General features: G+C 43.4%; 1 protein-coding gene across 1 annotated transcript; it reads left to right on the top strand.

Moving 5' to 3' along the window:
* The first annotated feature begins 6,374 nt into the window (after positions 1-6,374).
* Positions 6,375-21,908, top strand: LOC139664605 (zinc finger protein 865-like). Its single transcript, XM_071543502.1, has 3 exons — positions 6,375-6,761; positions 7,159-7,275; positions 16,035-21,908. Exon 3 carries the CDS (start codon positions 16,504-16,506, stop codon positions 20,602-20,604), a length of 4,101 nt encoding a protein of 1,366 aa, XP_071399603.1. The 5' UTR covers positions 6,375-6,761; positions 7,159-7,275; positions 16,035-16,503; the 3' UTR covers positions 20,605-21,908.
* The last annotated feature ends 4,208 nt before the right edge of the window (positions 21,909-26,116 follow it).

The raw sequence follows: 26,116 nt of genomic DNA, 5'->3' as shown, positions 1-26,116 counted from the left end.
GAAAGAGAGAGAGAGAGGGAAAGAGAGGATGAAGAAGAAGAAGAAGAGATGAGAGATGAAGATTGAAGTTTTAAAGAAGTGTTGAAGAGGCGGACGGGAAGAGGAAAGGGAAGCCGTGCGAGGCGATGGGGAAAGACGATAAGAGGGAAGAAAGAAAGAAAGATGAAGACGAGATGATAGGAAGATGGGTAGAAAGAGAGAGAGAGAGAGAGAGGCAAGCTAAGTTGGAAGAAGGGAAACGAGGAAGAGGTTTGACCCCAGCACGCTGCCTCAGAAGACTGCACTCCCCCTCCTGAAAACAGTGCAGCACGCAGCAAAAAACCGTCCCGTAACGAAACACAAAAAGCAGTAGATGACATTAATCTCATAGTGAGTATAGCCAATTGATTTTATCCTTATCACTTTGTGTATTGGAAAAAGAGAATATTTCAGCCATACTGTGTAAAGGGAAGACAGAAATGTCCGTTTTAAGAAGAGCAAAAAAAAAAAAAGAAAGAAAGAAAGAAAAGAAAATCATAAGAAACGTCTTGTTCCCCTGTGAATGCATTTTGAAATCGCTGGGACTTAAGTGACTTTTATTGATGGATCCCGTCGGGTCGAATTTGTTGGATTGTCATTGAGTTTTATTGCGCCGTCTTCTGAGTCTTCTAGTGCTCTGACAGAGATATTTCTGTCTTTGAATCCGCCGTGGATGGATGGATATAGAGTACGGAGAGAAAGAGAGACGGGGCGGCTTGTCTTTGTATTAAAAACATTAAGAGTATTTAAGACCAAACAGTGTTGAAAACAGTTGCTTTTTGTATGAAATTAACCTATTAATAGTATTAATATTACTGAGCCCTGTAGGACTTTGTGTATTCTTGATTGATTGAGAAAAAAAAAGAAACCCACATGTATCCTTTAGCTAATCAGTTTGATAACTTGAAGGCTGGGCGTTCGAGCCGGCCGTCGTCATGTATGACGGCCGGCTCCGTGTTTGCTGTCATGAAAGCGAACATTAGGTCGCTCTGTCGTCATCGTCGTCAGCGTGTCTGACTTTGCAGAAAGAATCGAGGAAAAGCTCAGTCAGCCATCTATCTCTTGATTGCCTTTTATGGTTTGATTCATTCCAGCTGAAGGGTTTCATTCCAAAATAAAAAATAATCACCATTTCAAGAAAAACCTGGCAATTCGCTGGCGTAAAAGTAAAACGATCGAAGCTACTTTAAGGCCCTTTCCTAGCAAAATAGTGAATTCTAGGTGGCGTGTGTTGTGTGTTTTTGAAACCCATGCTTTCGAAATGGATGTATATATAGCGTTTTGGAATGAGACTCTTCATTTTATAATGGAGGAACCCGCCACGATGCCACTTCACGCTGACTCATATATATAAAGTGTACGGGTCGCATATTGACACATTTTTAGTATCGACCCCCCCCGACCGAGCAAACGGCCCCTCAGCCACTGTGGGTCAATCTGAAGCGTTTCATCACCAGTTTGTAGAGAAACAGAAGAGGGTTTTTTTTTATTTATTTTTTTTACCGCTGAGAGATATTTAACGAAACCCCCGCCGTACTTCTCCTGAGTCTTCACTGACTGCCACATACAGTATTATCTGCAAGTCCAGCTGTTCACCTCGTATGGTGGGTGGGACGGGGGGGGGGCTTTGAGGGGGAGGGGGTGGGGGGGGGCAGCGGACACTTCACACCAAGGGCTAAACTGAAACTTCTCTGTGTGTCTTTGCTCTGTACAGCGTCGGCTTTTCATTTTCCTGTTATTTTCTCCCTTTATTTCGCGCGTCGGTATTGGGAGACATGGTTGTTGCAGCGTTACATAAACCTGATTTGTTTTTTTATTATATATATATAGAAGTATAGAAGTATAGAGAGGAAATATAAAACACAATGCAAGGAAATTTCCGCAAAGCTTTCACTTTGTGCTCTTTGAGGAAATTCTGTGTAACGTAAAAAGAAAAATGCGACCATGATCCCTTTTTTTTTTTGTTTGTTTGATAGTGTTTTCGAGGCGGCCATGATGACGTCATAGTTCCGAAATCACTCAGTTTTTCCGGTTAGAACAGTTAAGTTTATTTCTGAGATGGACCTAGCAGCTGTAATGACTTTAATGAATTTAAGGTTATTTAAGGATAATGAGGCCTTGTTTGAGGGTTTTCAGCTTGAACAGCATTTAGATAAAGACAAACATGATTGATCAGTGAAGGAAGCTTCCTGCCAGACATTTTTAGTCACCATACATGTGTTCACGTGTTCATGTGTTCATGTGTTCATGTGTTCATGTGTTAATGGCGGCACCACTTAATGATCATAAGTGTAGAGATTACCCTCGATCAGATTATTAACGCTCTTACCATGATTCTTTGTCGTCGTCTTTTATTTCGTAATTTCTTTTTTTTTTTTTTTTTTTTTTAAATCTCTGTGAATCTCAATGTATAATCCTGGATTTTGAATATTCAACTTTCTAGTGGAATTAAAAAAAAAAAAAAACACAAAAAAGAAACACCTTTGTATTCTTAAGAGCGAATTTTAAAAAAAAAAGCTGATGCAATCAAAGAGAAAAGACGAACCGCATGAAGATGTCAGGAGCCATGATGATGTCATAGTGCTGACTGATGATGTCACAGCGTGTATGTGTAATGTACATGCGTCTGTTTTTATTTGTGTGCCCGTTGTGTGTAACTCTCAATGTCTTCTTAGGAATGCTGAAACCTCATCTTGACTAAACTTGGGATGCGACGGAACAAACAAACGTTTTCTCCGGGAAACAATTTGAACAATTTGAAGACCCAAGTCGCGATCTCTCAAGTGTTCATATCGACTTGTTATGAATTTTTAAAAGGCCTGTAGTGTTAAAAACAAAAAGGGACATTGATCAATCACGGCTTTTTCTCGTCGAGCTACGTTCACCAAAGCAAGAACTTTTCACACGTTTTTTTTGAAAATGTCGATTATTAAAAGCGTCGTTTCAAGTTTCGGTTTTACAAAACGAGCGCGTTCGTTCGTACGAAGTCACAAATTTCTGTGATGAGAGAAGAAGCTTATTTTCTCCTTTGCCGCCCGTGTATTTTTTAACTTACACAATTGCGTTTTAACGGGTTTCACGGGCGGGAGGCTTACGAAACTCACTCAACACATCAACGACTGTGCAAAGTTTCAATTCAAGTCGAGTTAAAGAAAAACCACCAACACCAAAATGAGTGTTGCAGTGAAACAGTCATCGCTTACATGGGTTGTGGAGGAGAATGTCTTGTGACTTGCCTTTGGATGACCGGACTAGAAAAGGCTCAGTGGTTTTTACAATGAAAACATTTGGATTCTTATTCACTTTTAAAAGAGAAAGAGGCAAAAAAAAGAACGGGGGGGGGGGGGGGGGGGGGAATGTAAATGACACATGAAGATTCAGTTGTGTTTTTAATGTCTTCTTTAATTTTTCTCATATCCTTGAAGGTCTACAGATGTTGTAATTCATGTTCGGTTAAACGCACCCCCGATAAATCTGTGTGCCTGTAAATATGTGTGTGTGTGTGTGTGTGTGTGTGTGTGTGAGAGAGAGATAAGTTTCCGAAGGATGGGGAACAGGATGCATAAAATAGGTATAGGGGAGACATTTGGTGGTATGAGATGCTGAAGTGTGTGTGTGTGTGTGTGTGTGTGTGTGTGTGTGTGTGTTTATCACAGGCGGGGGGGTGGGTTGGGTTGGGGGGGGGGGGGGGGGGCATGGGTGTATTTGTATTCTTCAAAGCGACTCGGCATACCTCAGACAAATTGTACGATACATTTATTTAATACATCCCCTTATATACATGTCTATTTCCAAGAATATCCAACAAAAGGTCTCACAGGTGTGCAACCCTTTGGTTATTGGTGATCAATTCTTGCGTTTGTAGAACCATACTGTTTAATTGATAATAACAATAATAAAAAAATAAAAAAAATCCCACTAAATCTCTTGTTTGTGTCTTGTGTGATTTAACAGCGAGAGAGATGAATGAAATTGGATTTTTATCAAAATTTCAGTTAATGAGAATGTGTAAATGCATCTTCTTCACTCCTTCCTTTGTGGATTTCTTTCGTTTCTAAGTAAGTTTTGTAGTTTAGGGCTAAAGCTGAGACATATTCAACTCTTTCTGTGTGTGTTTGGACTCAGATTTGCAGGATAAATAGCATTTCTTCCCCTCTCTGAGCCTGTTAGTATAACAAAGCTATTAATTCTTGAAAAAACTGACAGTCTGTTGGCAGCAGAGACAGCAAAAAAAAAACAGTGAAAGTCCTTCTGTTTAACATGATGCCCGGTGACAAAAATACACAGCGGCTCGCCTCGCCGACTAAAAACTCTGTGGTTTGAGTGTGAATCTGAGCGGGAGACGAGTGTGAAGCCCGCTATTGTGTTTCTCTAATGAGCCCCGCCTCTCTGTTTGTTTCTGCACCCAAGGGAGCAATTTGAGGCTCGACACCAGGCAGCAACACCCTCCCTTTTTTTTTAGCACGAATTATTAAATACATTAAAGGGAACTAAATGAAGAAACTAAGGAGAAGGCAGGGGGAAACGCGACCACTGTGCACTTTAAACTGCCTTTATATTGCTGTTCGCCTGCTTCACAAGAGGCTGTTCTCATTTTTAAAGATTGTCTTGATGACATTTATCGTGTAGGTACAGCAGTGTTCAGTGGGAAGAGAGGGAGGCAAGTGACACAGACGCTTGGCACAAAAACAGGCTGAGCCACCAGGCCGCCCAAGACTGACTGACTGACTGATTCATTCATTGATTCATTGATAACTTTATTGATCCCAAAGAGGAAACTGAGGTAGCCGCCCTGCACATAAAAACACACAGAGATCCAGAACACCAAATAAATACAGCAAAAAAAAAACAAACTCAAATTCACTAAGAGAGTTGAGTCGCTAAACATTATAAATCAAACATTATGAATCAAATAAAAGACAGTTCAACAAATCAAATACATCCAATCATGATGTATGGATTACCATTACATGTTCTGCATCAAAAACCAGCTGAAAGGTTCCTTTAACATTTTATGATATTAAGTATTGATGATATATAACACGTATCTGTAATTTCATATATATGGTAAGAAAAAACTAAAAATCATGGAATTTCATTGAATTAAATTCAACTTCCTGAAATTCCAATTCAATTCCAATTCTGTTTCCTGGGGGGTTTTTTTAGGTTGTTTTTTTTTTTTTAGGTTTTTTTTCAAATTCCTCATTGGAATTGATGAGTTCATTCATGAATTGACCCCAACCCTTGTATGCTTAGACCCTTTTCACATACTTTGATGCTTTGGTACATAATTGTATCCATTGAAAAGGTGCAGATCTGTCACATAAAATTTAAATGAAATCCCTGTGTGCCTCCATTAGAATTCATTATTCACTCACCACTCTGATTAGAATCTATTAGACAGGCTGTGATACAGTGAAGATGAGCAGGAAAACAGGTCACACACTTTCCACTATCCAACAGCTTTATTTACAGGCAGCCGCACAAACACACACACACCTACACACACGCACGCTCCCCCACACACACACACACACACACACACATACCTACACATATGCATGCATGCATGCATGCGTGAACAAGCAGGCCCACACACGTATACACCCCCCACATACACACACGTATGTATGCAAGCACACACATGCACAGACACACACACTCTTTTTCAATATTTTCGCTATTTTTCTTTCTGTCTCTATCACACACACTCACACGCAAAATAAACAACGGACAAATGCACACATTCAAATACACACACACATACACACAGGTGTCCATAGGCAGTAATGTAATGGTATTTTTAATTGAATGCAAATTGGCATTAGGCACACAGAGCAGGCAGCACACGCTTGCATGTGCACACACACACACACACACACACACAGTAATGTTATGCAGTGTGCACTGTAATGATATCTTTAATTGACTAATTAACATTTCACACACACCTCCACACGCGCGCGCGCGCTCTCTCTCACACATACACACACAAACAAACAAACACACACACACACACACACACACACAAGGCGTAATGACATACAGTGTCAGAGACTGCACAGTAATGATATCTTTCTTAATGGAGTGCAAATACACATGCGCGCGCACACACACTTAAACGCACGCACGCACACACACATACACATACACACACACACACACACAGTTTATTTATTCATGAGCATCATGCTGGATAGGATCCATATTTTGCAAACGGGGGACAGATGATGTGAGCGGTGCAGCAGCGGAGCAGCGGCCGCTCAGCTCAGCCCAGCCTGTGCCTGGCTCTACCCGGAACCATTATGCAGACAGGAAACTACCATTTTAACGCTAGCAGCATCGGAGGAGCCGTCGACTACAGACGGGGACACCTAAAATTGACACGGGGCGGAAAACACTCAGCCGATGAAAAAAGAAGGAAAAATACGACGGAAACAAAAGAAAGGGGCCGTTTGTGTGAAAACGAGGAGTGAGCCGCTCGAGCGATAGCGCTTTTTCCACCAGACAATGGACATATCGGGCCAACCCAGCGGAAATAGTTTTTGTTAGCGAGTCGAAAACAGCCCTCCCGGGCCGATGGAGAGCCAGGCCTTTCAAAGTATTTTTCCATGGATGAAGAAAAAGGCCCCGCTGACATGCAGTAGGGACCCCGTTCTCACGGCTTATTCCCCGCTCGTTGTTTTTACATTTTTACTCCCATGTTTTTGATTTTTTTCCGCTCAGCGATCGTATGCTACAAGGTAAAAACAAAAAACAAAAGCCATTTCCAGCGGTATGTTAGCCCCGGTAGCCAGGCTAATTTGCTAGCTATCCTGCTAGCCGTAGCTAATGGCTCGGCTAGCATGCTGTTAGCATCGGCTATGCTATGCAACCGGGATGCCTCCTTTATGTCCGTTTAGCTATTTCATGTTATTATAATGCTACTACACACATATTAACTTAAATCGGAACACCCTGTGTGCATGAACGTTTGGAATAATGCTTAATAATGAAGATATTTTATCAGTTTCACGGCGTTAGGGAAAGGTTTCTGCAGGTACCTGAGCTAAGTGATTGATTAATGCTAGGATACCCTGGTGAGTGGTAACACCAATTTGTTTCCGTCTAACCTGCATATCCAACGTTCATCTGCTTCAGATTCTCCACCTCAAGAAACCGGTTGTTGACGGAGGAAGCCGCCTGTTCCCTCTCCCCGTTCCCCTTCATAGCTGCAGTCCGACAGGGAGTGAAAGCTAAAACCTGTGGCTAAAGTTGGTAAGATGCAAACAACATGCAATCAGTCGCTCCAACTTGTCAAACTGAGGCGTCATTCATTTCTTTCAGTTTGTCATGTTCCTGTTCCAAGCCGCCTGTCCATAACCTGTTATCAACATTAAGATGCGGGCACAGAGATGCAGGAGCAGCACATGTCACCTGCAGCTCTGCAGGAGTGTGACCATTTATTGCATGAATATTTCAAAAGCAGATAGCTGCAACTCAGATTAATTGATGACAGCAAGGACTGTCAGGAAATGTATACAGTTGAAAAAGTTCATTCCATAATGAGAAATCCACCATTTGAAACAGGTGACACATACTCTTAAAATCGACCAGGTAGCACCCGTGATTGATAAAACCTTTTAAAGGAATTAGGAATAGGTCACTTGGGTCATTGACTGACAAAATAAGAACACATTTACAGACAGGATCCTCATGTTTTTATAGATACTGAATGAAGAGCTTGAAGTGATGATTTTTCTCCTAAATGGATACAGAATGTTTTGGAAATACACTCTTCAGTTGTTGTCATAAGTCAAGAAGTGGGCTGTTTTGTTGTCAACTTTTCAATGTCAGCTCACTGTCACCCAGTAGATGAAGGATCAGTTTGGCTTTTGCACATCTCATAAGAAATACTGGCGTCCTTACATTTCTATATAGTGTCTCTGTCAGATTAGCTGTAATGATACACCTAACTCACACTGCATACTGGATTCACAATGCAGTGACACAACATCAGAAAGTTAAATTGAATTAATAAGACTGGAACTTTTGTTGTTTCACTGTTATTAATGTGAAGTTATATTACCAACTGAGATGCTCAGACATTGACAGATTACTTATTTTTTTAGTAGTAGTTTAGTATTTGCTTAGTATTTAAGTTGATGAAGTATTGAAATGAAGTGTTGCCCTAACAACTCTGTATGCAGGTAAAATGTAGTTTAACCTACTAGTCTTGCTATTCTTGATCAGTACATCACCCAGCAGTTTGTTAAATTGTTCCCATGCCTTGTTGCCAGTAGAATAAAGTTGCACATGATGGAACAAGTTCAGAAACAAAGAGTTTAATTCCTAAATGAGAGATACATTTGAGAAACATGACACTCCTCTTACAGAATGACTGCGGGCATGAAGGAAAAGCACCTTATGGGTTACTGTTAAAGTTTGAAGTCCTCTTAAGTCAACTTCACTTACAGATTAGTTGTGTTTTTGCATATGGAAGCATGTGTGTTTGTGAATTATTAACCCATGAATTTCAGGTAGCGCAGAACCCGTTTAGATTTAGTTTAGGCTTTGTGTTTCTTGCTCAGTATCTGGGATTTTTTTATTTTTTTGCTGTGATTTTTCTATTGATCTCTTGAGGTAGAAGTGTCTTGTTGCCTTGCTCAAAGACACTTCAGCAGGGCAGATGCTTGCTGTCGGGGATTTGAATCCGGGTCTTCCTGTTGGAAGGACGGTCCCCCGGACCGGAGCCCTGCTGGGTTTCTGTCCCTCCAGCTAGTTAATCCATTCACCTGCCGTCCCAGGTGTAAACCCCTTCCTGATTGGATGACTAGAAGGAAAACCAGCAGGACTGAGAGCCACTGCTGCTCAATTAAAGTTACATGAATAATGGAATGAAACTATAGTATTGTGAATTTTGTCTTCAGGCTGTTAACAGTGTCAAAATCCATTTTCTCTCACCACCATAATGCATATTATGACTTTTTGCTTCACAATGTCACAATGTAGGAGTGTGTTGTAATCTGTCAGGTGTGGTTTTAACAAATCTTGCTCACCGTTTCGTAGTGTGGGGCCTTTTTGAGGTGTGTGGCCCTTCAGGTCGAGTGAATTTAGACTAACTGATGGTTTATTGTGCTAATTGGTTGATTGTCTTCTAAGCTTTGTTCTTATGAGGTTCAATTAGGAGAGGTTGGTCTTTGCAAAAGTTCACAAATGTTTGTTTTCTCACCTTCTAAAGTAGGCTGTAGATATATGTGTGATCCATGTGTTTTTTTTGTTTGTTTCTATAGCAAATTGCCACCGGCATCCCAACACACACACACTTGATCTCTATAAACTGATTCCCAGAATAATCTTGAGAAAGATAAGAGGATACGCCACCCACTAAAAAACATTTCATTGCGTTTCTAACCCTGAGGTTGCTGTATAGACAGAAGTATCTTTATTCTCGGTGTTTGGCCTGGTGGTCGGTTTCTCCAGATGGATCACTAACGGCTCGTTTCCCGGTATCGTTAAGAGTATCCCCCTCTGCAAGTGTCTGAAGAATAATTCACAAATGTAAACACACGCAAATCTTTAAATAAGTAATGGCCGCTCCTCCATAATGTTTTGAAAAATTCAGAAAGGTTCTCCGGAGATCAGGGTGCAGTTTCTGTTTCATGACTTGAAGTGCTGCTGCTGTGTTATAAAGCTTATTTAGATATCCAAGCTCAGCCTACACTGTGTGAGTCCCTGGAGTCTCTCTGCTGCTCACTGTCTATGGAGGAGCTTCAGGCTGTTCATCAGTATGACTCCACATATCGGAGGTTTAGTTCTCCGGTTTCTGAGTTGTTCGTGTTCACCGGTACTGAGTGGGCCGTGCAAATCCAGAGAAATGTCAGAATTAACAGTGGTTTTCTGTTTTTTAAAAGGGTTATGCCACCCAGAAACAAAACGAGACAGAAAAATCATTTTTGCAGAAACAACACACTGAATATTTCCTTTCATCGCTGCTGTTCAGGGGTTTTATGTTAAGTTGTGGATGCTTTGGTCGGGAGAAAGGGGCAGGTTGTCTTGCAGTTCATAGAGAAATTAGCATGTTTGTTCCTAGTAAAGCAGTGTCGGATGAACAGATTCACAGCGGTGGTTTTTCAGCTTTCAGAGTGTATCATGGGCGCAAAACAAAGAGGCAGGATTTAGACTACGGAGACAGTGTCAAATTGAAGGATTTACCTGAAGAAATTAACCAATTTCTCAAAATACAAAAAGCCCCAAACGATTACATGATCTAAAATGTTGCTATACGTTCTGTAAGATGTCAATAACATTCAATAATGAATTTTACTCTCATGCCAGCTGTCATGTTGTCTGAGTCTGTGTCACATGGCTCAAACAGTGAATATCTGATTTTACATTTCCAATTCACCTGGTGGAAAATGAGAAAAATTGTGCTCCTCTGGCTAGCAGTTATCACCAAGGCTTGGTTTGTGTCAGAGGAACTACAGTATATAGGCTTAAATATAATGTTTGAGAGAGAGGCTTGCTGTGTAAAGGCAGCTTGAATTTGAGGTCAGGTGTCACGGTGTTGTGGTGGACAGTTTTGGCTTCATTCTCCTCAGCTGATTGGGAATCAGTTGAAATCTATTAGGTCTTAATTTGTTTTTTTAGGTTATTTTGCATCATTATCAAGTTCCATATTGGCAGGAAAGCACTTAATTCCTTGGTGAAGTGACAGTGCTGAGCCGCAGCTCCATATAAATGGCTCAAAAGACAGAGTTGTTTTTTTTTTTTGGAAGAACACATTTCCTCCTTAATAGAAAAAACCTTGGAGAACAGGAAACAAAATTGAAGCACAATCTGTGAAAATAATTGAAAATGCCGGTCTCTACTTTAAATATCAGATTGCACAGTTGCTGAGCTCTTTTTCAGCAACGTCCTGCTTCACTGTCACACACACAGTCACACCTGAGAGCTGAGCTGCCCAGTACAAACACTGTCCAGGGGGTTCCCCAAGCGCCGGCTGCCGCCTATTTAGCCGTCTACCCACCTATCTGGCCGGCTACTTTTTTAACTGAATGTCACTGAGGCTACGCACACACTGCCAGAATTTGGTAGTGACAACTGAATTGAGTGAATGAGCATTATGGTACACGGGAGTCACTCCACTCCTACGATCTCGCGATGGCTGTAAATAATGTCTGTAACCATAGTAACGTTTACTTGAGATCAATATGGCGGCTACCATTGCCTGTATTTTCGGTTTACTTGACACCAGTAACCAGAGGCGTCAATTTATCCATAAGGTCTTAATAAACCGCCACTGACAGCAGCATCACCTTCTCATTTTTTCACCACATGGACTTGATAGTTTTAACCGCAAATTTTGCGCCGAAGACCGCAGAACTGGTGCAACAACCGCAATGTTGAGGAAACAGACTGGATGGAAAATTTGAGAATGTCTCACAACACTTAGGCCTACCTCCGTCTCTTTCAAATGAACGATGGTAATGTTACGTAACTCAACGAGTGTTTCACCTTACGTCACATAACAAAAAGTTGTCCCGTCCGGTTCTGCTACACCCTACTCGGACTAACCCAAATCAGGTTTAACCAATCCTGACAAGTCCCACTTGCACACTGACTCCATTTTGCCAATGTTCAAAATATAAATGGGAGAAGTAAAGGGAGGAACAGGGAAAGATCAGAGGGGCTTCTGTTTCAGGAGGTTTGTTAAAGCCCCAGTATGCAGGTGTTATGACCATGTAAAACTGGGGCATTTCCTCATTATTTAAACTGATTTATGTTTCCATATTTATTGGATCTCAGTTCTGTGAGTGCAGTAGTACTCTGGAGAGAGATCCAGTATTGCTCTGAGAAGACTAAAATATGAACTTTGTTCTTATTTATTACTATTTGTTATAGGGCTGGGCGATATGGTTGAAATCAATATCATGATAATCATAAGGATTTTTCTCGATATCAATATATATCACGATATGGTTCATGTATGCAAAATCACGTTAAATAATCAAATGAATGTTCATCTCATTGAACCGAATGGTAATGTTAGGTGTGACGTCAAACAAAACTGAAATATTCAAATAATATTCCTACCATACTTCATTTTTATCAGAGTTAGCCTTCTTATTTCCTACAATTTAAAAAATGCATTTCTGCACTGACTCAAGAAAGTACATTAAACATTCACAATTAATAAAGATTGTGTTCTGCTGTCTTCTGTTGTGTTCTGCTCTCTTCTGTTGTGTTCTACTGTCTTCTACTGTCTTCTGCCGTCTTCTGCTGTCTTCTGTTGTGTTCTACTGTCTTCTACTGTCTTCTGCCGTCTTCTGCCGTCTTCTGTTGTGTTCTACTGTCTTCTACTGTCTTCTGCCGTCTTCTGCTGTCTTCTGCTGTCTTCTGTTGTGTTCTACTGTCTTCTACTGTCTTCTGCCGTCTTCTGCTGTCTTCTGTTGTGTTCTACTGTCTTCTACTGTCTTCTGCCGTCTTCTGCTGTCTTCTGCTGTCTTCTGTTGTGTTCTGTCTTCTACTGTCTTCTGCTCCCTTCTCCTGTCTTCTACCATCTTCTACTGTCTTCTGCCCTCTTTTACCGTCTTCTGCTGTCTTCTACTGTCTTCTGCTCTGTTTTACTGTCTTCTGCTGTCTTATATTGTGTTCTACTGTGTTGTGCTGTCTTCTGCTATCTTCTGTTGTCTTCTGTTGTCTTCTGTTGTTTTCTACTGTCGGCCACTGGCAGCTGCCCATTGCAGCCAATGGTGACACTTGTGTTGTTTCACTTCCTCTGCCCACATTTTCCAATGTGAGATTCAAACCTGTGACTTTCTGCCCACAGGTTCACTTCTCTACCAGGTGAGGCTGTGAGCAGAAAGCAGGAACCATGAGGTTTTTTTCAGTTTTCAGCAGGCAGTGTGAATATATTTTTAGGAGTAAAAGCAGTTCAAATGGTCAAACACAGTAGAGCCTTGCTTAGCAGAGGAACCTTCTCAGTCGTTTTCATGTTTTCAGGCTTTCTGACCATTCCATTCATTCTTCTTTCATTCTTGTTTTCCTGTTTCTTGCCCACTGTGTCCTGCTGTTTTGTGTCGTCTGAACTGAACAGCTGAATGGCTCTTACATTGATTTTATGATTCATGCAATTTAAAGCTTTTAAATAGCAGAGTAGACCGTACTGGGCTTTGTAAAATTTATGCAGATGTTTATTTCATTTTGTAAGAGTATTTCAGAATTAACTCCATTAATGTACCAGTTCATTAGTCTTTAGGACATCTGTCATTACAATAACATTAGATAATTAAGATTAAATTGTGTAGCAGTGGTACATATGCTGTGCAGAGAATGCCACATGCCTGGATATTTATATCATAATATATGGACAGTTGTCCTGTAATTGCAGTTGTATTTTAAATCTTTTGGGCGGCGGACTGAGCAATGAGGCTAGATGATTAATTTTCATTGTGTTTAAGTTAACATTTTTCCTTATGTGGGAGGACACAGTGACTGAATGAATATACAGGAAACACTGCTGACGTCTGACATCCCCATGATGACATACGAATATAATGGTTGACCTGATAATCCCTCCAAATTTATTAGAATTGATTCCTTGTATCTTTACAGGATTAGGTTCTTGAACGATGCTCGTTTAAATCCAAGGCTACACAGGTAATCGTGTATAATTGTGTATTGCAATTTAAGTTTCCACAGTTAGCCTAATCGTAGATTATTGGCATATTGGCTATACTGAAATATTTAATTTCACTCAAAATAATTGGGTGGTATCCCAATATTATCTCATGCAGTGTTATTTGAAATTGTTCCTTGTATCATTTAAAATATAACTATCATTGACATTCCGTTTTATATTAAAGTACCACATAATGCTTGCTGTGTGGTATTTTAATTTGTCTGTGTGTGTGTGGCGGGGGGAGGGGTGTCGTGTTAAGCAGCCACTCTGAAAAAGATGGCGGCTGCAGCCGTTGGACAGTTGTTTGGGTTTTAGTCGGATGATATCAGAAAGCCAGCTGATCTGGAGTATTGCATAAAATACGTTTCACCAGGATGGAAATACAGCGATCAAACGCAGAACGCTTTCCAAGGATGTCCAGAGTTGCACAAAAACACTTGTGCAACAGGCGCTTCGTTTGAGTGGGTTTTTAGTAGGAAGGGGAATGTACTGACCCAATTTCCACACAGCTTAAGCCGGACAATGTCAACATACTTGTATTTTTAGCCAGAAACCTGGAGGTATAGTAGCTGATATTAGACAGTTTTTGTTTTTTTTGTTTTGAATATTAAAGGATAAGGCTGGTGTTTTTTAATGCATTTCTTACCGTCAACAAATCCTATGAAAATAACAAAATCAGCAATGAATTTGTTTTGCCAACAATTCTCGTCCATGTAGCTGATGCCCAATACAGCCATGTCTCATAGAACTCCATTGTATTAAAAAAAAAAAAAAACACGTCAAAGAGCCATGCTGTTGCTCTGGGCAACATATTTCATCATCACGATGCACCAGGCCAGCCGACTTTTTCCTCAAACAACTTAATAAGCCGGCTGTAAACGCGTTTGCGATCTCAGGAAAGTAGTTCCGTAGCACCGAAAATAGTCCCCGCCGTAATGAAGAATTTGTTCCCATTTGAATTTGATTTGGTAATAACTACAACAGTCTGACTTTTCGTGGTAACAGTTAGCAATTTTTCAAATTGAAAGTATGTCTTTGTGAGCTGTAGGGTACGTGGAAAGTCAGAAAGTAATGGGAGTAGAGCAAACGCTTTGTTGATTTTGTTATTTTCATAGGATTTGTTAACGATAAGAAATGTATTTAAAAATACAATACAAATTCTGCAAACCTTATTTTTGTGTAATGTCTGTTTAAAGGTGCTACGTGTAGCATTTTAACAGCAATAAATAGCCTAATTATTATATTAATTTTGAGACATTAGTTTAATACTGTAAATAAACAAACTATCTTTGAGAACATTGACAGCCTCTACTCTGCATCCTCCATTGTTTCTCCACCTGGTGGATTTGGAGGGAAATCTGCTGGATCGCTTTACGGCACAAAACAGAAAGAGGTTCTGTTCTTCCAGAGCAAACGGAGCTAAAACTTGCAGATTAAGATATCAGTTAATTTGATGATGATATGTTACCTGATGTTTACCTGATGTTAAAATGTTACTTTGTTAAGCACTTATTTTATTTCATGATGGACAGAATGTTTTTCGGCCCTCCAGCCTTCGTCAGTGTCTACAAGTAACCAAATGGTGTATTTCATTTTGGAACCATGCCCCTCTTTTTATCCCTTCCTACACTGTAGCACAGTTCAGTCTGTATTGGTGAACACACATCCTCTGCTGTCTAACAGAAACATGACAGAACAGTTTGTCCTCCTGCCCCTTACAGCTTCAGAGAGAAGAAATGGGGAAAGATGTTGCAAGATAACTGTGACAGTATCTAGGATGTTTATGAGGTGATGTGAAGCAGCACCTGGGTCACAGACAGGCTGTGTGTGTGTTTGTGTGTAACGCTCTGGGGTTCCCATGGCCATGAAAAATCCTGGAGAAGTTATGGAATATAAAAATTTGTGTTCCAGGACTGAAAATCCTTTGGACAATTCTAAAATATCATTAAACTTGTGGAGAAGTCACGAAATTTAACATTTCTGATATTAAGTGTATAATGTTTGTGGTCTTGAATATAAAATTGAAAGTACACTGGAAAACAAATTTTCAGTGTAACAGCATTTGTTATTGTTTTTTTCACAGTGGACACTTTCCATAGTCTAACTAAAGGAATTTCACCAAAATCTACTTGGCTAGTAATAATAATAATGATAATAATATGATATATTATTGATCAGAACTATTTTTGGGCTGTAACTGAATAGCAAAATTGCTTGTTTTGGGTTTCCTTTGACAGTTCAGTTTTTTGACAGTGTTTTTTTAACAAAGTGAGGGTCCAGTTCACTGTATTTTTTTGTAAATACAAATCACTAATCTCATTTTTGTATGTCTTTTTTTCTTCTCTTTCCTCAGACTCCACGAAGAATTGCATGAAGGGACAGAAAAAGAAGTGAAGCAATGGTTCATCCTCCACTGAAACAACTGACACACTCAACTATAGGACTTCTGGAGCTGACCAGATAAAAAAAAAAACAAACAAACAAAAAAACATACGGTTGTGGAACCAGAACACTTTTTAAGAAACACTACAAACTGTATCTGTTTTTGCATATAATTATTTAGTATATTGTCTATTTATAACACATTTTATAACACGTCCTACAGAAGCACTTGAAGGCTTCACTCTTATGAATGGAGAGGGAAAGTATTAAGGATTCATTTATGTGAGAAAATCAGGATTGTAGTGGATGGTTGGGTAGAAATCACTGTAGGACCTTATCATTAGTTTAATTAGGGGTTCTTACTGTTGTTTTAACAACAGAAATATAAGCGCAGGGGGTAGCTGTAGCCCCGGGACACCCTCCCATAACTCTATTGGGAGATGTTCCAGTTCAGCAAGTACCCCATGGACATTTTAGAAATGCTAAGTGGACACCAAGCCCAGTTCAAAGGACTTGGATTAGAGCGACAACTGAGCCACCAACAGCAAGTCCAGCTCCAGCATCAGCAGCAGCTCCAGCAGCAGCATCAGCCCAGCGCTGACACCTCCGGGAGCCTCCTGTCTGGACTCGGTCTCGGGTCCCTTCAGGGGTCCCGGAGCAACGCCTTTGCTGACTCCTCGTCCATCTTCGCCAAAATGAGTGCCCCTCCCCCGCCCATCTCCCACCAGAGCCAATCCTCCTCTTCGTCTCACAGCTCCAGGAAGTCCAGTAAGATGAGCAGTAGCAGTAGCAGTGGGAGTGGGAGCTCCTCGTCGGGGTACCCCCAGTTTCTGCGCCCGTTTCATCCGGCGGAGGCGGCACTGGCCCAGGAGCAGCTCCACTCGGGGATGGGACGTTTTGACTTTGGTGGGAGCAGCAGCGGGGGGGGCGCGGGGGTCATTGGAGGTGTTGTCACCTCCGCTCCCCCGCCTCCCCCGCTGCACCCCGGCCTCTCTGTCCCCCAGCCTTCCCCGGGTCCCTCCTCTTCCTCCCCGTCTCCCTCCACCTCAGCATCGGCTTCCAACAACCCCTCCGGCAGCACTGCCGTGCCCCTAGTCGGCCAGTCCGACCCCCGCAGCCTGCACCAGCAGTTCAGCTGCATGCTTGCCGCCAACCAGTACTTCCTGTCTGGCGTCCCCACCAACAGCAGCCTGGAGCAGTTCCTAGTCCAGCAGGGGACTCACAACCACTTGGGTCTGGGCCTGGGCCAAGGGACCAGCGAGGCAAACTCAGCGCTCGCCCCTCCCCCGGCCCTCCACTCCTCTCACAGCCACAGCCACACAGCTCCACAGCCGCAGCAGCAACAGCAGCAGCTGGCCCCTCATGCCTTATCTCATCCACACAGCCATACTCACCACCCCCACCCTCTCCACCCGGCCCCCCAGCCTGCCCCACTGGGCAGCTTTGATTTCCAAGGCATTCCGGTCCTTTCTTCCAACCAGATAGCGTCGCTAATGCAGCAAGAGGCCGGCCTCCCCCTCCCCCTGCCCCTCCACCTCTCCCTCTCCAAAGACGACGGAGGAAAGTCAGGAGACAGCTCGTCTGCCTCGGCTTCAAGTGGAGGGAGCAGGAGGAAGAAAGCGATGGCCGGCTACCTGCCCCAGAGGAAGTCGGAAAGTGCTAGCCACAGTAGTCACAGCCACAGTAGTCACAGTCACAGCCATAGCAGCAGCAGCGTTAGTAACTGCCATAACAGCAGCTCTAGTGGGCACAGTCAGAGCTCATCGTCAGGCCTTGTGGGAGGCGGATCAGGGGGCGTCGGGATAAGCGGCATCGGAAGCGAGCCACATTCCTCTCTCCTCTCGTCGTCCTCACAGCAGTCATCCTCCACTGTCTCCTCCTCCTCTTCGTCCGCCCCTCCTTCCTCTAACTCCACCTCTGTGCTTGTAGCCAATGGTAACCAACAGCTGCCCAAATCCCAAGAGAGCCACAATGCTATGGGGTCCTCTGGTTCGTCCAGCCAGCCCGAGCCAGAACCCCTTTACCACTGCGGTGAATGTGGCAAAACCTTCACCCACCTCTCCAGCCTTCGCCGGCACCTCCGCAGTCACGGCTTAACACCGGAAAGCCAGAGCAGGAAGTCGAACCGTAACTCCCCCAGCCCAGAGAGGATATTTTGCTGTGGCGACTGTGGCAAGGGGTTCAAGAAGAGGGGCCACCTGCTCCAGCACAGCGTCACCCACTCCCAGAACCGGCCTTTTGTCTGCAGTATCTGCCAAAAGTCCTTCAACCGTCGTGAGTCACTTACTAGGCACGAGAAGATCCACGACGAGAAGCCTTTCCGCTGCCCAGCATGCGGCCGTTGTTTCCGTGAGAGCACCTCTCTTCTCAACCATGCTGCGTCAGGCACCTGCGGCAAGCCTCCCCGCAGCTCTAAGAACCGGACCAGCACCGGAGGGAGCGGATCATCCAACCCGAGCAGCAGCAGCAAAATGGGAGGCAGCGGTGACGGAGCGGGAATGGCTAATGATAAATACGCCACAGATTATTCCAGAAACCGCTACCAGAACCAGTCATCCTACAGCAGCGGGGTGGATGACTACAGGCGAACGCAGTCTTCGTCTCTGTATACCTCAGAGGGTTCCCTGGGCAACGGAATGAGCAGCCAGACCCTGCGGAAGGCCCCTTTAGCCCCCACTCTCCACCCCCACCCCCAGAATCAGCAACAGCACCACCATCACCAACCGCCGCCGCAGCAGCCCCACCTCCCCCTCTCCTCCCTGCTGGATGATTCGGAGGACGAGGTCACCAGCAGTGCCATGTCTGCCATCGCCGCTGCAGCCGCAGCCTCTTGCGACATCAACACAGAGAGCCGGGAAGGAGAGAGGAGGGATATCATAGGAGGCCTGCTGGGAGGGCTGGGCTTCGGGAATATGGGCGGACCGTCGTCCACTTCCGGTAGCCTCAGCGGCTCCACCATGCCTCTGACCCACCCCAGCCAGCCCCACACGAAGCCCAAGAGGCCAAGGAAACCCAGAGAGAAGAGGGACCCAGGGAACATCGTCAGGAGGAGGAGAAGCCCGGGACCGCCTGGGGATGGGTCAGAGAGGCCGTACGGATGCCAGATTTGCGGCAAGCGCTTCAGGAGGGCTGAGACACTGCGGCGCCACAACCGTGTCCACACAGGTGAGAAGCCTCATGCCTGCGACGTATGTGGGAAAACGTTCCGCGAGCCCTTCCACCTCACCAAGCATCTGACCGTGCACTCGGGACAGAAGAACTACAAGTGCAATCTGTGTGGGAAGGTGTTTGCCTACGCGCAGAGCCTGGTGAGACACGGGAAGTTGCATAGAAAAGGGGAGATAGACAACGAGGGGAGGAGGATTAAAGGTGCTGCCGCGGCCATCAGTCAGGTGGCCAACTCGGGAAACTCTGACTACTACTCCTCCTACTCCCAGGGAGAAAAGTCTCCAACGTCTGGCACCCCCTCCCAGAGGCTTTATACCTGTACAGTGTGCTGGAAATCATTCCGCCACCACTTCCATCTGACGGCACATCAACAAACCGTCCACGGCGGCGGTGTAGGTCTGGACAAGTCCTTTCGTTGTGAAGTGTGCGGCAAAGCCTTCGCCTACTCCAACAGCTTAGTCCGGCACAAGCTGTCTCAGCACGGCATCGACCGCAGCGGCCAGCGTGTCAACCAGGCCCAGCCCGCCGCATACCCGCCCATCTTCTATGATACAGGATCAGGTACCAACTACCCTGCGTCGTCCCACATGCAGCAACCGGCCTCCGGGCAGCAGCAGCACCCTTTTCACTACCGGTCAAAAAACTTCCAGAGGCGGCATGGACAGACAAGAAAGCACCGGAAGAAAAAAAGGCGAGTGGTAATCCACAGCATCATGAGGGACGGGAAGCTGGTGGGCGTCCCGCTGAGTAAAGCTACCCGCAGGAAGCTGATGGTCCTGAGGAAAAGGAGGGGCAAACTTCAGGCACAGCTGAATAGAAAAAAGCTCCTGGCCCAGCTGAGGATCAAGGGCGGCGTGATGAAAGTGAAGTCGTGGTGCGGTGGTGCCGTCAGAGTCACCGGGCTCACCTCAATGGAAGTCCCTGTCAAGCGCTTCCCCTGCCCGATCTGTCCCAGTACCACATACGCCAAGCAGGCCTCTCTGCTTGTTCACCACACCATAAGGCACCCGCCGAGAAACTCAGGCCGCCACGCCCGTCTGAAGTGCCAGGTGTGTGGAAGACGCACCAGCTCATTATACAAAGCCCTGAAACACAGGGGCCACCATCTTAAGCAAGCCGCGTTCCAATGCCACAAATGCCGACATCGCTTCTGGAATCCCAGGCTTCTGGCCCGCCACAAGTTCTCCTGCCGGGGGATGACTGGAGGAGGGAGTGGGAACTGGGGACTTATGAAGATGAAATCTCCGTCGTCTCAAGAAAGCAGCGGGCACCAGACTGACGGCGAGGGCCAGGTCCAGTCACCGGTCCAATTGTCGGTCCCAGTTCTGGTCCAGCCGGCGAGATCAACAGTTCTGACTGAGTACAGCCAGTAAAATTGTTTTCTAGACTAGATTGTTTTGATTGTTTATGTTTTTTTTAAATAATCCAAGAAGCAAGCGAGAGCTAGCAAGTTTTTAACAAAAAAAGAGGTGGGAGAATGGGAAAGGTTTAGTGTAACTACCGTAATATCCCCACACCCCTCCCCGGTGAAGTCTGTATACAATCCTAACTTACTACAGCAGAGGTGGTTGAAAAATTAGCTTGGACTTCAAAAGGCCCATAATCAGAAGCACCCATCCATCTCTGTCTCCCCTTCCCCAAAGGGGAAGGTACTAGACCATGTGACTATTTTGAGTAGCACCTGTCTCTGAAAAACATGCATTCATCCAGTTTCCTTTCCTCCATTTTTTTTTCATTAGCAGTGTTTGCTCAAATTTTGGATGCATATTGTAGGAGTGAGGTATATTTAGTACCTATGTTTTTTTTTTTCCAATTATGTTTTCGCATTATTCACAGTTAAACGGTATAGTCTATGTCTCTTGTTCTGTATGTGTGTTTCTTTGTTACCCCAGTGGAGACGATTTCTCTCCATTTTTATATTAAGATGACGTCTGGCCTGAAGATAAATTTGTCCGTTAAGAAAAAGAGTCCTGACCTGACAGTCTAAGAACCTCAACTGATCATGTTAATAGCTGACGTTTTTTTAGTTACCTACTCATGAAAGTCGACTCCTAGTGAATCCATTAACTGCATCACTTTTACAACAGAAAAGTGTCTTTTCTCTCTCAAAAGTGACGAAACTGGTTGACGTGCTAAACTGACTGTGGAAAAAAGGGTTAGGACAGAACGGAAAAGTGTTGGTGACCTTGTTTTAATGTACACTACTTTTGTCATTTTTAAAGTGGCGTGGGAAAAGAGATACCGCGACTCAAAAACTGTTATGTGTTCAGGATTGGAAAAGGACAACGGGAACAACGGGAGTGTACTGTACAATTCGTATTATATTTTATTATATATTGATTATTTGCTGTTTTTTACTCCAAGTATCATTTCTTTTATCATTGTTGCTATTGTATGGGTGGGAGGGAACGAGTTGGGGACTATCTTTGTAAAACGACGGGATGAGTATATGTATCGATGTGATATTTTTTTTCCCCCCTCCCCTATCCCTCTTTTACCTACTCCCTCATGCCACAGTTATGCCCAATTTTTGTAACAAAAGCGTGTACACATAGTTCATTACTTAGGTCCTGTCCAGCAGTGTTTTTTCCTTTTTCTGTAAAACTAAAACATGTAATATTATTACTAAATTACTATCCTTTTCTTTGCCTAAAAGTGAGTTGTTGAAAACCCTCAGAAATCAAATAAAAAAAAAAAAAATCTAAAATGTTACGCACGCTCTCTTGTCTTTTAATTTTTCATTCAGGATGCTGTTGAAGAAGCCAATTTTCTTCGTTCAAAAGCCTGACAGGAATTTGAAAATTTTTTCTATGCAGTCTTCAAAGACTGTTGAGAATGAAACCTGTTAGTCAGTAGTGAATGAATTTCAGTTTCAAATTCATTATAAATTGAGTCAATCGACCTCAACCCTGGTTTGAAATGAAAGCGGTCTGATTTAAGTAATAAAAACCTGCGTATTGAACACATAATGTTAATTCCCGGTGGTCTTTCACAAAGCAGGATCTCTGAAGCACCGGGCATGTGGACAGTTAAAACAGGATAATTGCTGTTTTCGATGCCCTTTAGGCAACCAATAATTTACCCAGCATACAATGCAGATCTAATGATGTAACTGAAATTTCAGAATGCCATGGAAACGGCCCTAAGTCGACCCTTCCTCACATCTCGCCCGAGCTTGTGTTCAGACAATTAACCCACTGTTTATATTTTTATCCACCCTTCCCACCTACTGAAGCACTGGAGTGGTTTCTCTCTCACTCTGACAGACACTCATTCTGACACATGTACACACACACACACACACACACACACACACTCATTCTGACACATGTACACACACACACACACACACACACACATCTAAGAGCAGGCTTTCAGAGAGCTCCAGTTGAATTCATCCGTAAGTGGAGGCCAGGTGTTGTGCACCTGGAGCCTGCAGTCAGGTGAGCTATTTCTGCCCTCCTGACTACCCAGATGCCCCGGCGTTGGTTGATGCTCACATGCGTTGACACATGGCTTACACACTGCCACAGAAAGCTGAGGTGAACGGTATTTTCTAGTAGTATTTATTTACCACCTGAAAGCTGAGGTGAACAGTATTTTCAGTAACACATTACAATGGCTTTATTCCAGTGTATTAATTTATGGAAAAGTATTGTAAGTACAATATATTGCTGTACTTGTACTTGTACTTGTTGAAAATCTCTGTAATCCATAATGTACTTACAACAGTGTAGCACACTGTTTAATACACAGAAATAAGGCTGTTGTAAAGCGTTACTGTATTTTAGTAGTAGTTAGTAGTATAGTATCTAGTATTTACTACCTAAAAACTGAGGTGAACAGTATTTTCTAGTAGTATTACCACCTGAAACCTAAGGTGAACAGTATTTTCTAGTAGTATTACCACCTGAAACCTAAGGTGAACAGTATTTTCTAATAGTATTTGCCCTCTGGATGCTGATGTGAACAGTATTTTCTAGTAGTATTACCACCTGAAACCTAAGGTGAACAGTATTTTCTAGTAGTATTACCACCTGAAACCTAAGGTGAACAGTATTTTCTAATAGTATTTGCCCTCTGGATGCTGATGTGAACAGTATTTTCTAGTAGTATTACCACCTGAAACCTAAGGTGAACAGTATTTTCTAGTAGTATTACCACCTGAAACCTAAGGTGAACAGTATTTTCTAGTAGTATTTGCCCTCTGGATGCAGAGGTGAACAGTATTTTCTAGTAGTATTACCACCTGAAACCTAAGGTGAACAGTATTTTCTAGTAGTATTTACCCTCTGGATGCTGAGGTGAACAGTATTTTCTAGTATTTACCCTCTGAAAGCTGAGGTAAAGACTACAAAATCCTTACAAGTCACTGTCTGTTTCAAGTCCCCACTGTTTTAAAGGGAGTTTCAGTGTCCATAATGAAGCCTCCATGAAAGCCTGACTCGAACAGTAGAAAAGCCATTGCAGTGCATTACCACCAAACGGCCACTAGATGGCGCCACACGTCCCTTTAATTGAATTCTGCCTCACAAACCAGGCTTGAGAGGGAAGAAAAGAGGAGGGGGTAAATAATTTTGATTTACTTCGAAACGGCTCATAAAACTCAAATCACACATTAGTGCAGTCAAGCTGTCGTTCCACACTCTCCCTAATGCGAGCCAGCTTACACACACTGCCTGCCTGCCTGTGTGTGTGTGTGTGTGTGTGTGTGTGTGTGTGTGTGTGTGTGTGTGTGAGAGATTATTTAGGCCCCATACTACTGGCACATTCCTGGCATGTTCATATGATAGTGCTCTGTCACCGGATCGGACTCCCAGCTCCTCCTCCGGTCCTTCTAGGAAACTGCTGTCCTCACAGTGCAGCTGCTGCTCCGGTCAATACTGACTGACTGATCAATACTGTGATACTACTGTGATACTACTGTGATACTGTGATATACTACTGTGATACTGTGATATACTACTGTGATACTGTGATAGGACACACGAATAAGAGTCCAATCTGGATTTAAACAGGAAATAAGTGACGTGCTGTGTCCTAGTTTAACGGCTTAACGTGTTTTATTCAGATTTATTTATTTCATTTTATTTTGTATTTTTTTTATTTAATTATTTATTTAGTTATTTTATTTTATTTTATTTTATTAGGATTATCATTAGTGACCACTAGTCTTCCTGGGGACCAATTGTTTTGTGTTTAAAAAAAATCACAGGACTTTATTAACATAAAAGATACAGAATAAAATCCACAGCAGACAAAAATACATGTCACAACAATTCGTCACATTACAAAAATATCTTAGGCAAATACGAGACATAAAAAGAACATAAAGATAAATAATCTTCTTACAGACATTTTATATTTATTGTTATTTTTTTTATTTTATTTAGGCCTATTACTGTGTCTTGATTCAGTTTCCATTAAAAGTCTAATTTGTCGAAGTAAATACGATGATCTCCTCTGGCTCTTGCAAAAGTGAAACACTAATCCGCACAAAGTCTCTCTCTCTCTCTCTCCCTCCCTCCCCCCTCCCTCTCCCTCTCCCCCTCCCTCGTCCTCGCGAGCCTGTCACGCGGCCGTAGCATGGGGAAATCTGTGGGAGGAGCCAGTGACCTAGTTTTGGCCAATGGGAGGCCGGGCAGCGCGGAGAGCGACCTAGTTTCAGCCAATCGCGGCGAGGCAGAGTCGCCGGTCGGCAGCAGTCGGCGCGTGCCAGGGCCATGTGCTCTGTCTGTTCTGAGCTGGAGAGAGCGCGAGGCAGATAGGGATATGTACAGTATACAAGGAAAAACAACCGAGACTCGGTTTTCCCGAGCTTTTCACGCGCTGGAACCGAGTTTATCCACCTGATAGGAGGCTTTAAGACATAAATGCTTCGTGTAAATTAGGGTGAATTGTATTAGACTCTTATAAGTTGCATGATAATACAACAAATAAGTACTATTAGCCTATGTGATTTTTATTATATAATAGCCTTTTTGTCAGTGTGTCTTTACATTGGTGGCAGTCATCGCCAAATGGAGCTCGTGGTTTTCCTCCCCTTTTCATCTAGACTACAAAACACTGCATATGTTGGTAGAAGAAGACTGAAGTGTTGCATTTTGGGGGAAGATTTTGGTGTGAAAATATGATTGACAGTCGTGTGTACTGCATTGTGCAAAGGCCTGCTTTGTCGTTTCAGCCTCTTATTTTGACCCTGCGTTATCCTGTCACGTGCAAAAAACATCACACATCTCACATTTATCAGCTGTCTGTGGGATGCAGTATTGACCTGGAGAGAGGTGAGAGAGAGAAAGAGAGAGAGAGAGAGAGAGAGAGAGAGGACAACAAAGAGGAAAACCGCACATCCTGCTGCTCCAGGATTGTGCATCTCATTTAATTTTTTACTCCGTCGTGGTTATCACGCTTGTTTTGGCCTCGCTGTTTAAATGACAGCGTGAGAGAAGGGGAGGAGGAGGAGGAGAGGAGGAGAGGAGGGGGAGGGGGGGGTGAGAGGGGGGCGTTCAGGGTCCGTCCATCCAGGAAGGAATTCAGCTGAGGTGGGCGTGACTCGCTGCGTAACAGTTCCTCTCTCTGCCCTCCGCCATTGGCTGGAACGGTGAGGGGGGTGTGGTCGGTTTATGCAAATCGATGCTGCGTTCAAGCGACATGGGAGTAAACACGGGAATAGTGTGACGGTTACAGGTGTAGGTGTTTATGCTGTGTTCAAGTTATATCAGGAGAAGTGAAAGCGTGGGATGACGTCTCGTTGGAAGCGTCTGCGTGTTTAATTCGTTGGAACGGCCACATTATAAATAATTTGTATTTATGAATTTAAAATCAAACCAAAAATGAAGTGCAGCAGAAAGTACTTTCTGTGAATAGAGTTAATTGAATTAGTGT

The sequence above is a fragment of the Centroberyx affinis genome, unplaced genomic scaffold (assembly GCF_046629955.1).
Source record: "Centroberyx affinis isolate AG114_WGS23_722 - 3 ecotype Tasmania unplaced genomic scaffold, CSIRO-AGI_Caff_v1 ptg000238l_1, whole genome shotgun sequence".
In the NCBI taxonomy this organism is placed as follows: Eukaryota; Metazoa; Chordata; class Actinopteri; order Beryciformes; family Berycidae; genus Centroberyx; species Centroberyx affinis.
Note: the sequence above shows the minus strand (reverse complement) of the source record. Positions and strands in the feature narration are given on the sequence as shown.

Bases quoted from the DNA above. Each gene is read 5' to 3' on its own strand.
- LOC139664605 (XM_071543502.1), top strand. From the start codon at position 16,504: ATGTTCCAGTTCAGCAAGTACCCCATGGACATTTTAGAAATGCTAAGT.